Source organism: Choloepus didactylus, chromosome 4, assembly GCF_015220235.1.
Source record: "Choloepus didactylus isolate mChoDid1 chromosome 4, mChoDid1.pri, whole genome shotgun sequence".
NCBI classification, from domain to species: domain Eukaryota; kingdom Metazoa; phylum Chordata; class Mammalia; order Pilosa; family Megalonychidae; genus Choloepus; species Choloepus didactylus.
The window spans coordinates 36,740,842-36,757,571 of NC_051310.1; the positions used below are offsets into that span (position 1 = coordinate 36,740,842).

General features: G+C 42.3%; 2 protein-coding genes across 2 annotated transcripts in view; one reads left to right on the forward strand and one right to left on the reverse strand.

Annotated features, from left to right (window-relative positions):
- The window catches only part of HEATR4 (HEAT repeat containing 4), a 36,243-nt gene that overhangs the window by 12,855 nt on the left and 6,658 nt on the right, over positions 1-16,730 (forward strand). Inside the window, exons 6-15 of the mRNA XM_037832358.1 lie at positions 2,891-3,070; positions 3,846-4,006; positions 4,625-4,729; positions 6,528-6,646; positions 7,408-7,588; positions 8,128-8,197; positions 8,999-9,188; positions 9,913-9,991; positions 10,774-10,933; positions 12,600-12,658. Of these exons, the coding sequence (XP_037688286.1) occupies positions 2,891-3,070; positions 3,846-4,006; positions 4,625-4,729; positions 6,528-6,646; positions 7,408-7,588; positions 8,128-8,197; positions 8,999-9,188; positions 9,913-9,991; positions 10,774-10,933; positions 12,600-12,658 (1,304 nt within the window). The remainder of the gene's footprint in view (positions 1-2,890; positions 3,071-3,845; positions 4,007-4,624; positions 4,730-6,527; positions 6,647-7,407; positions 7,589-8,127; positions 8,198-8,998; positions 9,189-9,912; positions 9,992-10,773; positions 10,934-12,599; positions 12,659-16,730) is intronic.
- Positions 12,744-14,711, reverse strand: RIOX1 (ribosomal oxygenase 1). Its single transcript, XM_037832353.1, has one exon. It carries the CDS (start codon positions 14,671-14,673, stop codon positions 12,769-12,771), a length of 1,905 nt encoding a protein of 634 aa, XP_037688281.1. The 5' UTR covers positions 14,674-14,711; the 3' UTR covers positions 12,744-12,768.

The following is a 16,730-nucleotide window of genomic DNA, read 5'->3' on the forward strand; positions in this document are numbered from 1 at the left end:
GAACTAGAACAAATGTATGACACTATAACCAGCAGTTAATAATAGAGGGGCATAAAGGAAAAAGATATATACCTATTGCAAACTATATACTACAGTTAGTAGTGTTTTAACATTCTTTCATCAATGGTAACAAATATACTATACCACTACTATTAATCAGTAATGGAGGTGGGTGGTTAGGGATATGGGAGAATTTGAGTTTCCTTTTTTTGTCTTTATTTCTTTTCTGGAGTACTGAAAATGTTCTAAAAATTGAAAAAAAAATTAATTGTGATGGATGCACAGCTGTATGATGGTACCATGGGCAACTGATTGTACACTTTGGATCTTTGGATAGTTGTATGGTATGTGAACAATCTCAATAAAAACTATACATATATGAATACATATATATGTATATCTATATCTCATCCCAAGTTTTTCACAGATATACATGTCATCCGTTTTATATGTCCTGGGTGTCTAGATTTTGATTTGTCTTGCTACCCCCAACCACCCAAAAGAAAATAATCTTAATCATTACTTCTTGAAATACTCAACAGATTTCTGCTTATTCCTCTGAAATACACATATTTCTGTCCATCCCATTCTTTTTCTTTTTCCAGTTATATATATATAGTAAAATTTCAATTTTTATTGTTATAACATGTATACAACACAAAGTTTCTCGACCTAATTACTTTCATGTGTACAATTCAGTGACAGTAATTACATTTACCACATTGTGCAACCATCACCAAAACCATCCATTACCAAAACTTTCTCATCAACCCAAAACAAAAACTCTATGCTCATTAAACATTAGCTCCCCATTACCCCCACACCCAAGCCCTTGATAACCTGTAACATACTTTTTGTCTCTATGAATTTGCTTATTCTAGGTATTTCATATAAGTGAAACCATAAAATATGTGTCCTTTTGTGTCTGGCTTGTTTCACTCAACGTTACAGCTTCAAGATTGATCCATGTTGTAGCATGTGTCAGAATTTCATTCCTTTGGGACTGAATATTATTCCAGTGTATGTAAATATCACATTTTCTTTATCCATTTATCTGTTGATAGCTACTAGGGTTGCTTCCACCTTTTGTTATTGAGAATAATGCTGGTATGAACACTGATGTATGAATATCTGTTCGAGTCCCCGTTTTTTCAGTTCTTTTGGGTATATACCTAGAAGCGGAATTGCCAGAATATATGATAATTCTACATTTAACTTTCTGAGGAACCACAAACTGTTTTCCACAGTGTTGGTTTGTGTACCAACATTTTATATTCCCACTAGCAATGTAGAATAGTTCCTATTTCTCTGCATCCTCACCAACATTTGCTATTTTCCTTTTTTTTTTTAAATAGGCATCCTAGTGGGTGTGAAGTAGTGTCTCATTGTGGATTTGATTTGCCCTTCCCTAATGGCCAATAATGTTGAACATCTTTTCATGTCCTTATTGGCCATGTGTATCTCTTCTTGGCAGAAATGTCTATTCAAGACCTTTTCCCATTTTTAAATTGGGTTGTTTTGTCTTTTTGTGGTTGAGTTGTAGGAGTTCTTTATACATTCTGGATATTAAACGTGCTTTCCAAATATTTTCACCCATTCTGTAGGTTGTCTTTTCATTTTATTAATAATGTCCTTTGATGCACAAATTTTTAAAATTTTGATTTATCTAATTTATCTATATATTTGATGTACAAATTTTAAAAATTTTGATTTATCCAATTTATCTATTATTTATTTTGTTGCTTGCTGTCTAGTCTACTCTTAACAGATGGTATAGTGGCCCATGGGGTAGCAGAAAGGGAAGAGGATTAGAAATCCTAAAATCTGAGTCTCAGGCTCAGCTCTGCCACTTCTTGGGAAGTCAGTTAACCTCTCTGAACGTCAAATCCCTTATCTATAAAATGTGGATAGTTGTGGGCAAAAAGTTAACAAAACCTTTTTCCCTCCACATGAGAATTTGAGCTTCAGTTAAATACCTAGCTATTCCCCTGATTACCTGATGAGGATGGGGACTATCTTTATATGATAAAAAAGAATCCTGATTGATAAATTACACTTAGACTGGGAAGAACTATATGTAAAATATAAACACTCAATGGGAACACACCATACTTTGGGCTTGCTTGAATACTGTCCTGTAACAGGAATGCCTTTTGCAGAATCTTGAGTTATATCTATGGAGTTGAGAGATGCTGGCTCCTATTGCACAAAAGCTTGTACTGAGAGTGCCCTCCATGCTCCTGAGCTGACCCCAGATGGCTGTGTGAAATGCTGCAAAAACAGCTGCAAGGATTCTGGCCAAAAGGAACCCCAGTGCTGCTCTATTAGCAAGCTGTGCTACCATCCTGTATCCTTCTGAATAGATGGTGTCAGGTGTGGCCTATGATAGTCTTATGAGTATAAATGTTTAGTTAAAACTATAAAGACTCCTGGTGAGCTTCACAATAATACCTGCCTGGCCTACTTTAACAGGGGTGGAAGAGTAAAAGATAATGAACATGAAAACACTATACAAATGGCAAAGTACTGCCTAGATATAATGGCTATTATTATTAAAAATATAATGCCCCCTGGGGTAAACATATTGATTCTCATCACTAAAATGAATGGTGAAGGTCACCACAGTCCAGGTGGAAACACTCTTCTTTGGCTTTTGAGAGGCCAGGTGATAAAGCCTTGGGAACGGGCTTACACAGCCCAGAAGTGAGCTTTAACCCACTGAGACATAAGATCCTGCCCATCACAGGGACGCAGCTAAATGCTAGCTATATTAACAGCAGTAAGCACCTGAGACCAAGGTTGGCCAGCATGTGACACTGGGAAGGAAGCTGTGTTTTAGAGAAAAGCAAAGAGGCTACTACTCTCTTACCTGGCTCTCTTCTTATCACAGATGTGGAGACTGTGGAAACTCCATCTATCCAGGACTTGCCAGAGGCTCTACAGCCTGCCTTGGAGGCTGCTCTTTGTGACAAGAATGTCCACGTGCGGATGGCAGCAGCGGTATGCCAATATGCCACACAATCACATAATCCCCTTGCCCGGGACATCATGCAGATTGCCCTGCTGAAGGGTGAGTAGCTCCCTGTTACTTCTGACGTGGGAATATGAGGTAAAGAGAGAATATCTCATCATCAGCTTTTCCCAGTCCTTTTCTCTCTCCTACCTTGTTCTGTGATGCCTGCTCTGTGGTAAGAGGTTTGGGTTTGTGAATGTTAGAACACTCAGAGATTAGTTTTTCCTAGTGCTTTTACAAAAATAGATACACTGCCACCAAGTGGTACCTGGACTCTGACCTCAAGGATAAAATAGCTAAGCTTTTCATAATGCATTTTACTAGAAACTAGGTCCCCTTTCACACATTCTGATTTTTTTTTAATTAAAAAGATGATGAAACAATAATAAAGAATATTTTATGCAATTTAAAAATTCACCACCTGAATACATCATGCTTCTACTTTTGCAAATTAACTGCCAGGCATTGTCCATATGCATTGTTGGAGTCAGTCAAATAGGCTCTGTTAGGTGATAGGCCCAAGGTGTCCAACCGATCTGAGAGATGTGGCTGTTATTTGCTTTGAAGTGGGGAACAATTAGCTGACTGGTTTGGCCTTCTGCATAAAGACATTCAACAGCTTAGTTCACCTGCTTTAAGAAAGCCTTCAAGCCAGCCTTCCCAGCCTCCAGGAACAACTGCATCTCTCAGAGAGGCCAGAAGTGCCTTACTGCTGTTACCTTACAAGAGTCTCTGGGATTGGATTTCTAGATTAAGAGGGGCATAGATATCAGGTGATCTGGGGGAAAACAGATCACCATTCTGGACTCCTTTTTTCGCCCCACTGTGGCAGGTAATAGTGTGGACAGCTGGGCTGCAGCTCAATGTTTGGCTCTGGAAGGTGATGCCACTTACCCTGTGATTAAGACGATACTCAATCAGCTGTTTAGTAAGAAGGACAAGGACACTGAAGACCAGTCTTGTATCCTCCTGAGCCATCTCAGCAAGAAAACAGTATGTGTCTTCTTGGTCAGAGAAAGAAACCAAGGCTTGGGAAACAATTGAGTCTGTGGTAAATGCTTGTAAAAATTCAAAATGCAGGTGGTCAGGTAGGATGATCTCAAATGGAGGTAGGAAGTAGGGTCAGTACGGGTGAACCTGGGCACAGGGACATGTACAGGGAGCATTGACAACAGCTATCTGAGAGAACAGTGAGAAGAGTAGGATGAGATGGTTTCTAACGTGCAAGAATTGTGACACATAAAATTTGCTCCTTGCATTGAAAACTGCACAGACCTACAGTTGTGTTTAGTTACTTTTAGTAGAAATGTAAAACAAAGATTGAGGCATATACAAGTCATTTTAGGGGGTAAAGATAATTAAAGTCAAGAAGAGAAGGCCCCAGGAGTTTTCTGTTAATTATCAAATCTGTATTTTGTTCCCTGTTTGTGATTCCAGAGTCGCTTGGCTCAGATACAAAAGTGCCCCATATCTTGTAAGGCCCCTCCTTTGCTAGGGATAGGCAACTCATGTACTTGGATGTTAGATGCCATGTTATGATGTAACCACTTTAAGGCTCCAATATCTCTAAAAAGGATTGTGAATATCCATACAAATCTTCCGTTTCCTCAGACCCTGATACATACCATGCTTGCTGTGGAGCTGAATAGCCATGAATGGAAGGACCGGATTATGGCTTGCCAGGCCCTCTCCCGAATCAATGGAAATGTCAGTTTGGTGAGCCTTCTCTTTCTGTACTTCCAGGACAGAAAGCCTAAGCAAGGCTTGGCTAGGGAGTCCTTATACTTTTTGCTGCCTCAAGATACTATCCCAAAAAGATCTCTGTCCCAACACTGCTGCCTCATACTCCTAATCCAGAATTGTCTTCAAATGCTGTTATATCTTTCTGTGACTTAAGCCAGTGGTTCTCAGTGCGGTGGCAGTCCACAAACTGTAACCGATCCAGTGAAATAGGTACAAAATTGAGAGCAAGAGGTTAGTAAGCCTTTATAGTAATCTGACATTGCCTCAACATCAAGGAATTTTATAAAAGTATCAGTCAATGATATATTTGCCCCCAAAAAACTTGCCCTTCATCACAGATAATTTAAGCTCTGACTTAAGCTACCAAACAACCTAACTATATTAGTGTCTATGCTGGCTCTCCCTAAGTATTTAGCACACACATAAAGAAGGTATAAACACATTCCCTACTTTTAAAAAAACTGACAATGTCATTGGAGCAACAAGACTAATACACATGAATGATATGAATGATTCAAAGAACAAGCAATCAATGTAAGGTATTCTCAGAATTTTTCAGTGAGAGAGAGACTAGTGTGAGCTTGAATACACAGGGTAACCAATTGTTCAAGTTTTGTGAAGGGCTGTGGGGCAGCTGAACAAGACTTGGATAGAACTGAAGAGGGAATTCTAGGCAAGGGAACCTCCTTTTTTGCCATTATTTTCAAACCATCTTCAGCTGTCCAAATGAGATCATTCCCTCCTTCCTATGAACCACTATGTCTTTTCCTTATAACACTGGATACCTCCTGAATGGCCCAGAACACTGCCATTCCCGTGAGAAGTGAATGTTCTAACTCTTTAACCCTTTACTAGATGATATATGAAGCACAAAACCTGGCCATTCAATGTAATCACCTGAAGACATTTTAATGGGTTAATTCTGTTTCAAGAATGATAGTACCCTGCCACTAACATGCTGGATCTGTGGCATAGGCATCACCTGGGAACTTATTAGAAATAAATCTCACCTCAGGCCAACTCAATCAGAATCCGTATTTTAACAATATCATTAAAAAATATTTAACAATATCATTTGCCCATTCATCTCCTCAACACTTGTCACTAAGGTTTGCCAGCTGAAAGTAAAGACATGCAGAACTGGCATGGGACAGAGTATAAAGTTGATGAGGACTTCCTCTCATCGGGTACCATGTAGGGGTGGAGAAGGGAGATGTTTCAGGAAAGGAGAATAGCTTGGGCACAATTATAGAATCATCAGTTACAACTGTAGTAATCTTTTTTTCCTTTCCTCTGAGAGAAGCAGACTTGAATACACAGGGTGACCAATTGTCTTGGTTTGCCTGGGATTAAAGGCATTTCCCGGAACTCAGGACTTTAGTGCTAAAACTGGGTAAATTCCAGGGAAACTGGGATGAGTTGGTCACCCTATTGTTATTATCACCTTAAATTTTTAAGTCTCTCCATTACAGATTACATTGATCCCAACACAGTATAATAGTTTAAAGCATGAGTTTTGGAAACCGACTTGAGTTTGAGTCCTGGCTTCAGCACTCACCAGGTTAACCTTGGGAAACTTAATCTAAACCTCCATTTTGTCATGTATAAATAGTAATAACATCTGCCTCATTGGATTGTTTGGGAGGATTAAGTGAGATACCATAAGTGAAAAAACTTAGCACAATGCCAGGTACAAAATTAATATTCAATACTATTGATACTAAATAATAATTATGTAATAAATAATAATTATTACTACAACTATTTATAGGATATAAAACATAAGTTGATTGAGCTGATGTGGAATGACTGGAATAAGGAAGTGAGACAAGCAGCTACGCAAGCTCTGGGGCAAATGAGCCTTGGTAAAGAGTTGCATGACAAGATCAGGTAAGACCCTGTTAACATGAGGAGAGAAATTTCTCCATTCTTAGAAGTGTTCAGGGGGCCTGGGATCAGCCAGCCAGCATTTGTTGAATTCCTCTGTATGCTTAGCATTGAACTAGGTCCCATTGCAGGATTATTGGGGGGGGGGGCAGAGAGCCTAACAATGTGGCTAGGGAGAGACATATTGAGTACCACTAAGGGTTAGCATTCTTCTGGGTGCTTGAGGAAGTTTGAGTATGATATGACTGATTATACAGGCAAGATAAATAAATATCTAAAAGACAAATATCCAAAATACCAGATCATGTACAAAACTAGAACAAATGGCATATATCACAAATGGTATAGCAGAAAAATGGAAAGGTCAGTGGCCTAGAGGAGTAAGGTCAAGTTTCATGGAGGATGGATAAGACTGCAGAGGCAGAGAGAAGGGAAGGCATTCCAGGTTGGGAGTCAAATGCAGAACTGAGTGTGGCACATGTGAGAGCAATGAAGAAGAGACCCTGACTGTGGCAAAAGGTGCATGTTGAAACATTCCTTTATTCATTCATTCAAGATAGCTGAGTGCCTAGCATTTGCTAGGTAATAGGGATTCAGGTACATGCAACAGATGAGGTCTCTACCCAGTGAAGCTTAACCTGAAAGGCATAAGGCTGGCTGGAAAAGGGTGAGGCTGGAAAATGGCGAGCCTACAGAGCTTGGATTTTAACCTGTCATTGAAGGTTTAAGGAGGGAAGTTTTCAAAAGCACCTTGTGCCTTACAGAGTCAAGCTGGGTCAAGGAAATTCCCAGGAGCGTGTAGAAGCTCTCTCCCTGATTGGCGGGCTCAAGCTCATGACTGCCAAGCTTCTCCCAGGTTTCCTGAATTGCTTCTCGGATGACTTTGCAGCAGTAAGGCAGGCAGCTTGTTTGGCAGCTGGTGCCCTGCAGATCCATGACAAGATGGTGAGTCCAGGAAACATGTTGCCATCTCACCTGATGGACCTAATAGGACATTATCTTGAGCTTTTTTATGCACAATTCACTCACCATTCTGTAGGGACACAGAATGAGAGAGATTAGAACTAGGAAGGTGGAACAGGCCACATCAGTGACTTAGGACCACATTTAGTACCCAGTCAGCCCAGATTTTACTATAGGGCACATCCATGTTTACTCAATCTTGTTTTCACCTCAGTTAACCAGCTTCTTATGGATTAACTACCTAGGTACAAATGGGCTTTAGCACAGATTCCAGTGAATGGAGTTACAACAAAATCTCTACTTACTATGGAAAAGCCTGATTGTGCTGATCAAAAAAGGCCTGTATGGCCATAGATGTGGGCTGAGGAAATCAATTTACAGAGACCAGATAATTCAACTTTTACACTATGTACACAGGCTGGTACTTTGGGGTCCAGCTCATCTGTCACAAGTGGGGACCCAGCTCTGGTTTACTCTTGTCCTGGTCCTCCTCACTTAACACTACCTTTTATCCACTCCAGGTGCATGAATGCCTCCTGAATCTGATGCAGAGAGATCCTTACTGGAAAATCAAGGCCCTTGCCATTCGAGGTATTACAGCTCCTCAACTTCAAATATCTTCCCAAATGCTAGAATAGATGACCCCCCAGAAAGTCTCTAGAAGAAGGGTGGAATGTAGGGAACGGGATGATCTTAGCTTCTCAGCAATTTCTTGTCTGAGATGGGAAAGATTATTTTCTTTTTAATTTTTAGTTAAAAAACCTTGAGTCTAGGTCTATGTCAAATTTGTTAAGGAAAAAGGCTGACAAAACAGTCCCTTTTTCAGAATTAAGAGATAAATTCCAAGTAGGTATCTACTGTTGGATACATTTTGCTTTCCTGAGAGGTTTCAACCATAGGACTCTGTAAAAGTCAGACCAGATTTAAGGCTGCTAGACCTAAAACCATGCCCTCTAATTTTTCCAGCAAATCCTTGGCATTGCTTCTCTCTGACAGTTTTTGGCAGGTCCCTAACAGAACCAACCCTAGGTAAACCTGTGAAGTAATTGTGCCTCCCTTCCCAATTACCCTGCTTGACTAGGCTGGTCTTCCAAGTTATCTGTCCTGTATCTCAACCCCTAATATTTAGATAGATTATGCAATACATGCTACTGGTCAAAAGTGGAACGGAACACCCCCTCTTAGGTATTCTTGAGACAAATGTCCCACTCCAACCTATCCCTAAAATTCTAATGGTGATTAATTGCTATTCAAAGGGAAGATATTGTTAGCAAGACTCAATTAAGCAGGTGGTTGCTTATATCATGTATTTAGTAGTAAGGGCATTTCTGGACGTTCGATAGAGCCCTCAGTCTTAAGTGACAGGAAAATGCTACTCCTTAATCTTTGCAGCTCTGGGACAGATTGGCCAAGTGAGTCCCCAGCTGACAGATCTCCTGCTCTGGGCTATCCACTATGAAGAATCACCAGGTGTACGACTGGAAGCTTGCCGTAGCATCCTAGCCCTCAAACTTCAAGGGGACCAAGTCAGGGACACTTTACTAAATGTTCTACTCCTGGAGAACCATGATGCTGTTTTAAAGTAAGCTCTAAAGCTCTGGTTCCTGCCATGACCTCTTTTACTGCCAACTCTCCCAGCCCTGTTCACAGAGAATGTCTCTGCCATTCCAAGTTGTCTGATGACAGTAAAAGCACAGGCTCATCCATACCATACACCTACTTACTTACCTAAGTGGTAACATAAACATTGGTCTAAATCAGCATGAAAATCAAGCTCATGTACTTCATTCACCTTTCCACTATCCCCAGGTGATTCTAAGTTCATCATTTAGTCAACTAACTTTATTAAGTGTCTACTGTGACAAACTTTAGAGTCAAAAAAAACCAGGGTTTGAATACCAGCTCTGGCAATCACTAGCTATGCGAGCCTGGGCAAATCACAAACTCTCTGAGTTCATGTCTTCATGTATCAAATGCAGAGTATGCTTTATAGGATGTGGTAATGATTAATGAGTAGTTTAGTAGTTAATTATATAGTAGTATATATTAGTATATCCTGAACTATATGTACACCTGCCATAAAGGTGTTCAATAAATGGTACCTATTAGTACTTTCAAATGTATCATGTCAAAAATTGCACAACATTCCTATAAGCTAAGCATCATTTACAGATGAGGCTCAGTAAACCTGCACAGTTAGTAATGAAACTTAGGATTCTTGCCTGATTCCAAGTCCTGTACTTCCCAACCCTATGATATTAAGGACATGGAAGAACAATCTAAGAAAAGCCTATCTTATCTTTCAGGGAAATTTACCAGGCAATGAAGATACTCAACTTAGAAAATGAAGGAAACCAAGAAATGCTTCAGGAGATCAAGAACAGGGTAGATAAATGCAAACTTTGTTTTCAAGAGAAAATTCAAGGATTAAGGGCTCTCAAGAGTTCCTCAGACACTTTCTCCCCCTAAGCATATACATGTCCTCTTCCCCTGAACACCTACAAACCCAGAACACATTTAAAGATAGAAAACATCTGTGCAAGATTGGGTTATAGAGTCCAATTCATTTTTTTTTTTTAAATCCTACTAGTCCTATCACGTAGCCCTCAAAATCAGGTTTTTTTATTGTTATTGTTGTTTCTGAATACTGTTTCCCTTCCTTCCCATTTTCTCTCCACCAACCCCTAAACCAAAGTTCTTTCTTTTTTACAGGTAGAAGAATGAGGCATTGAGCTGGCTCCCTATATTTTCTTTTTTCCTTCTTAATGTTCCTTAAATTTTATCTGGGATCTTTTATCAAAGGAACTCTAGCTAAAAGGATTGTTCAAATTTCTCAAAGCTGTTAGATGAGATGAAGGAATAGAGGGAAAAGGACTTCAAAAAGTTAAAAGAACTTTTTATCATGCATGAGATTCTTATTTCACATAATTTACAAAACCAACTTCACACCAAGCAAGCATTTCTTAGCAGGTTCCTTTTATCATGCACAAAAAACTAAAGTAAAATTTTCATTAACAGGCATAAAAAATGTCCAACCAATATCACAAGAGAACAATGTTCTTAGGCATTTATATACCACCTAATCCTAATAAGCATGATGCTATCAGTTACTTTACTAACGCTTTTTAATTTGCAGTTGTTTTTTAACATCATTTGTTCTGATCTAGATTAGTACGTTAAGCCAGAAGGACTTGCTGACACAGAAAATACTCAAAATTGAGGCGATCATGGGAAAACTGAAGGAAGAAGCAAAACGTGTTTATTTGCAACCCAAAGAGGGACAGAAACCATTGGAACTCTGTACTCTTCTCCAAGAAACTTTTCAGGGTAGGTTTCTTAGGGGTGAGTCCTTGAGTCCTTTAACAAGCCATTTTCAGCATCTAGATGTTTTAGGACTTAGTACCAAGCCTTGTAGGAGAGGCTACTTTCTTTCCTTCTTGGCCACCATCCTTTCAGTCCTGTTTTTTGTTTTTGTTTTTTTCCTGATCCTCAGGTTTCTAATCATTTGCTATTTTGTACCTAGAAAAAAAAAAGTTAGGTATCTCTCTTTGAACTGATTTGAGAATTAGCTCAAATAAGGGCATTAGGAAAACATGAGTCTTTCTTAAAAACAAACAAAAATAACTATTCTATGCATGTTTGAATAAGCACCAAAAAAAGCCTTGAGAGCTTAACTTTTAATAGTGGTTACCTCTGGAAAATTGGGGTTGGAAGGAAAGCTATCGTTTTTACTTTATGTACGTCTAAGTTTCTGTAACTTTTTTAAAAAGACTAGAGTTTTGGTAATGGATGGTGGAGACGGTAGCACAACATTGTGAATGTAATCAATACCACTGAATTGTACACTCAAAAATGGTTAAAATGTTAAATTTCATGTTATGTATATATTACCACAATATAATTGAAAAAAAAAAAAAACTTTTATAAAGTTCTCAGCCTATCAGTTATATAAGTGGTATCAGTTACAGGATAAATAGAATCTTAGAGTCCCAGATACAACCTGAAATGATAAGGAGGTGGGTACAAATATCAAGCTATACCAAAATATACTTACAAAATCTGTGTCCCCAGGCGTAGCAGCAGCTTCAGGTCATTCAGCCAGCTGCCTGCCAGCCACCACCCCAAACCTAGGTCTTCTGGTTCCAAGTCCAGTGTTCTTTCTTTCTGGCACATCAAGCTTTTTTCCACCAACCATGAGAATATTCACTTGCCAGATTTGGGGAAGTTTCTTCCAACTGCCAGAAAAAAATGAGAGTGGAAAGTGACTTGAACATCAGTCTTCCCACATGGCCAGTTTGCTACAAGTTGATTGACTGAGGCTTATGACAACAAAATTAGGTGACATGCTGCCCCTTTGGGAGCAGGGCCAGCCACTGATATGAGCAAGCACTGAGCAAAAAAAAGCAATTATCAGGCTGATATTGCTAGTGAACAATAACTTTTCTAATAGGATAGTGCTGTAGGGGTTCAAGTAGCATGATGATTCAAATGAATAAATGACCCCAAAGCTATAGAATGAGCCCCAATCAGATGAATTTCTCTAACTTAAAAAGCTGTTCAACATGCTCCTTTTACATCCTGCAACACCACCCTAATTTGCTTTCCACCTTAGACACTAGAGATTTTCTCTATCTTACCCCCTGCTCCCCAATTCTTCAAACCATGCCACATAATAATCTAGCCTTAGAAAAGGGAAACATTCTTTGGCACTTTAATAACTTTTTCTAACATTCATACAAACTCACAACAAACAGGATACTGACCCCAGCCCTCCCCCCAAACTGATGAAAGAGAACTCAAATGAAGGATGCAAATTCCAAATAAAAACTTCTAATGTCTCAAGCAGAATGACACAGCAAATGCTACACAGTACGCAGAAGCCTGAGGGTAATGATGAAGTTGGTGCTCTGAAACGATCAGGGATCAAGACTAAACTTCTGCAGGTAATCTCCTTTTGTCCACCTCCAACTTCTGCTTTTACTTTTGTACCTAGATGAAGTTGTTGTTCCTAGAAGACCATCTGAGGCTTGTGACATTGAAGCAGTCATACAGGTAAATGTGAGCCCCACAGTTCACTGAAGGTTATCAAGGTAAGAACATGAGTTTTTTAAAGAATGGTGGTAAAACCATTTCTTGTCATGTTTGCAGCAATCAACAAGAAACTAGTTTAGAGTCAGAGGCATCTTTGTGAGCAGCAACCCCTTATCATATAACATGGTGGCCAAGGAAAGCTGGTCCTCCACACTGTCACAGGGCAGGTCTCCCACTCTCACAAACTCTGGGTAGGAGCGGAGCAAGAGTTCCATGGCATCGGCTTGCTGGGGATATATCTCCAAGCACTTGGGCTCTTCCAGATGGTAAACACGAGAGTTTTCCACCGTATGATAGAGAAACAAACGGCCTCCCTCACCCACTAGTCGAGCTATCCCATCCTGAAGCATGTGCACTTCTGTTTCTGTAGTCACCTGGGCCCCCACGTTTACAGGTTCTCCAGCCTCCCAGCGAATGGGGAGCCCATAAACACTCAGTGCCCTCTCCCTATCAGTCAACACTGGGGGCAGAGAATCGTGGATGAAGTCTTTGGCTCGCTGGTCAGCCACAGCATCGACAGGGGCAAAGTGTCCCAAGCGGGTAACCAAGACCCTCACCTTCTCCATGAAAGCAGTTCTTCGTGGATCCTTAGAATCTGAATGCTGGGCTCCCATGTAATCCATGAAGTCTCGGGGCAGACCCCTACGAAACTCCACATTTTCTTCCATTGCGGCCTGCACGGCCAGAGGCAGTACCGCCTCCAGGAAGTCGCCCCACGTATTGCGCTGGTATGTGGACACAGTGAGATGCAACGAGTGCACCCCATCCTGACATTCAGCTTGGTGAATGAAGCCCCGAGGAAAATAGAGCAAATCTCCAGGTTCCAGTATGGTCTGCAGCACCGGCTCACCGAGATCCTCCTGGCTGAAGTTGGGGCTGGATGTCAGGGCCAGTTCTTCAGTCGCGACCCGGGGTCTGTAGACACGCCAGAGTTTCCTGCCTTCCAGCTGCAGCACGAAGGCCTCGATGTCGTCGTAGTGGGGGGCAAAGCCCTGCGAGTTGGGAGGGGTGAGGTAAATGTTGGAGCCGGCCATACTTCCAAACTGCTCCTGGAGCACAGCCAAAAAATGCCACACGGTTGTGGAGAAAGCCTGAGGACAGAGGAGGCGCAGCGAGCAGCCGGCCTGGTACAGGGACCACGCGGCGGCGGGCAGGGCGCGGCCCGGCGGGTTCAGGGTCTCGCGCCGCCCGTGGATGTAGCGCGCGGCGTCCAGGTGCTGCCCGAACTGCACCTCCTCGTGGCGCAGTATCGAGTCCAGGTCGGCCGTAGAGAAAAGGCCCTGGTAGTAAGAGTGGTCCTGCCGCCGTACCAGCACCGCCTCCCGCTCCCATAGGCGCCGGTAGAAATGGTCCGGAGGCATGGGCGAGATGAGCCACTCGAAGAGGCGCGCCGCCCGCCTCCGGCTGCTGGAGATGCGGTTCAGCTCGGTCAGGACGCGTTGAAGCGGGGAGCCCCAGGGCAGCTCTCCGCCCGTGCCATCCACCTGCGGTCCCGACAGCGTCGCGGGGGCCACGGACGGTGGAGCGGCCGCCAAGTGCTGAGCTGTGCACAGCAGGGCAGAGGTCTCCACCACACGCGCGGGCGCAGCAGGCACCTCCACCAGGCGCGCGGGCGGGGTCTGCAGGGAGCGGCCCGCCGGCGGCGCCTCCAGTAGCTCTGCAGGCCCGAAGTGGCCATACGGCTCTCCCCGGGCCGCATCCGGGATGGCCGCCGCTGCGGCCGCCGCCTCACCAGACAGCGGGTCACCGGGATCGTCGCCTGTCGACTCCACCCGCGAGTCCCCCGAGTCCTCGCTCGGCAGCGTCTTGGCTCTCAGCGCCGCCATGCGAGATGCAACACTTCTCCTCAGCTGCCTTCGGATCTTCCTCGGCCTCAAGGGCAGGGTCAAGACCGACCCGCTATGTGACTGGGGCTGGCGCCGGCGCCTTAGGCGCCCTCGCCTCAGCAGCCCCGCACCAGCCCGTAGCCCATCCATGGTGGCGACCCTCCTCCTAGCGGAACCGGAGCAGGCGAGCACGGATTTCAAAGCAGGGAGCGACTGCAGTGTACTCTGGGAAGGGGGCGCGGCCTCCAGCCTCTCCTGGCTTGGCAACGCCCACCATTCTTCCACTCATGCCTCCCGCTCACCTTTTCAGCACACGGGTTCCGTTGGTTGAAATGTAGAGCTTCGCGCTAGCAAGGCAGAATCTCTGCCAAATTAACAAGGATTCATATTCAGAGGATAATTTAAGAATCAAGTTGCTCGTGACTCCAGGAGAAAGAAAGTTGGATGCTTAACTCTTCTTTCCTCTGGTCTCTGAATGTTGCAGTGTTCCCCGGGACACTCTCATTTTTGAACTGCAGGTTCCCAGCAGCATCACCTGGGAATAAGCACAGTTCTTGTTTTCAAGGAATGTCCTCAGGGAAAGATTCTACTCGAACCCTGGGTCTGCCCGCGTCTTCTCTGCTCTCAGGTAACTTCATTGATTGACGTCCTAAGTTCCTCCACCTCATTTCTCCGTTACAAATTCTCAGTCATTACTCTCTCTCTCAGAAAACAGTTATGAACTTCTCTACTTACATTCTTGTTATCTGCCCTTCCCTCTGGGATTTTATTTAATTAGCCATGACTTCTCTCTCTGAAATCTTCAATCTTTGCCTCCTCTGAATCTTAAATCCCAAAATGTGGGCCCCTCATTTAACAGGCAGTGTCATAGGGGTGAGGGTCTAATTGTGGAGAATAACATGGTCACTGTCTTCGTGTAACTACAGTTGCTTTGTACATAAATATTTCTTGTTTTCATCTGAACCATTTAAAATAAATTCCCAGGGGAGAAATTTCTGGGTCAGAGGGCAAGATAATTTTTGTGATTATTAACTAGGTTTTACCAAATTGCCCTCCAAAAGGGTTTACAACATTGCAAATTATTGTGAGTTTATTAGACCACAAGGCCTCTAGGGCCTTGTCTGTGGTTCTGTCTGATCCTTCAGAGCTTCCTCTTCCTTAGTCCGACTCCTATCCAGACACTTGCCAATGCTTTTAGATGCTACCCCTCCCTATGTCTCAGTGTCTCATATCCATCCTTTCTTTTCTATATCTCACATGGTCTATTATTGTGCTTTTCAACTGGGGTCTATTTTGCCTCCTAGAGGACAGTTGACAGTGTCTAGAGACATTTTTGGTTGTTACAACTGTGTGTGTGTGTTTGAGGGGTGGGAGTGGGGGATGGTTCTCCTAGCATCTAGCAAGGAGAGGCCAGAGATGCTACTAAATATCCTACAATGCATAGAACAGCCCACCCCACACACAACAAAGGATTTTCCTACCCCAAATGTCAATATTGCTAAAGTTGAAAAACGCTGGTCTGTTAGAAATAGGCTTGCATCTAGTCTCTTTACTTTTAATCTGACCCTATGCCAATTTATACTACACATGGCTACAAGGTTAATTTTATCAAGTTGTGGCCCCAAACATGTCATCACCCTTCTCAGAACCCATCCATGAGCTCCATTGCCCAATCTTAGATCCTCAACTAGGTACTGAAGGCACATGATGTTAGAGGCTTACCCAGCATAACTCACCTTAACTCTATTTCTACAAGCTAGACTATTTGCCATTCCTTGCTTATATTCGCTTCCTTGTGTTTATTCATACTGTTCCCTCTCAATGTTGTCTTCCAATCATTTTTTTAGGCAATTCTTTTTTTTTTCACTTTTTAATCACTTTTTATTGTAGAATGTAACATATATACGTAGAAGTGATAACTTTCCAAGTGCAATTTAACAAGTAGAGAGCAAATTTCAAAGAATATTACAGGTTATAGTGCTACAGTTTCAGTTATTTCCTTATTTTTGTGAAAACTATAAAATCTATTTCACATTCCAACTCCTCCCTCAAAGTCTCTTCGGATCTTCCCAATCACAAGAGAGTCTTGACCCCTTCACATGAATTTAACACTTTCTGCTTTGAGTCAGATTTATGTACCTGTCAAAATCCTTCCACCAAACAGTAAACTCCCTTGATGCAAGGACTTCCTTATGCCTTTTTCTGTC

Excerpts from the sequence above, each read along its gene's own strand:
- RIOX1 (XM_037832353.1), bottom strand. The coding sequence starts at position 14,673 with ATGGATGGGCTACGGGCTGGTGCGGGGCTGCTGAGGCGAGGGCGCCTA.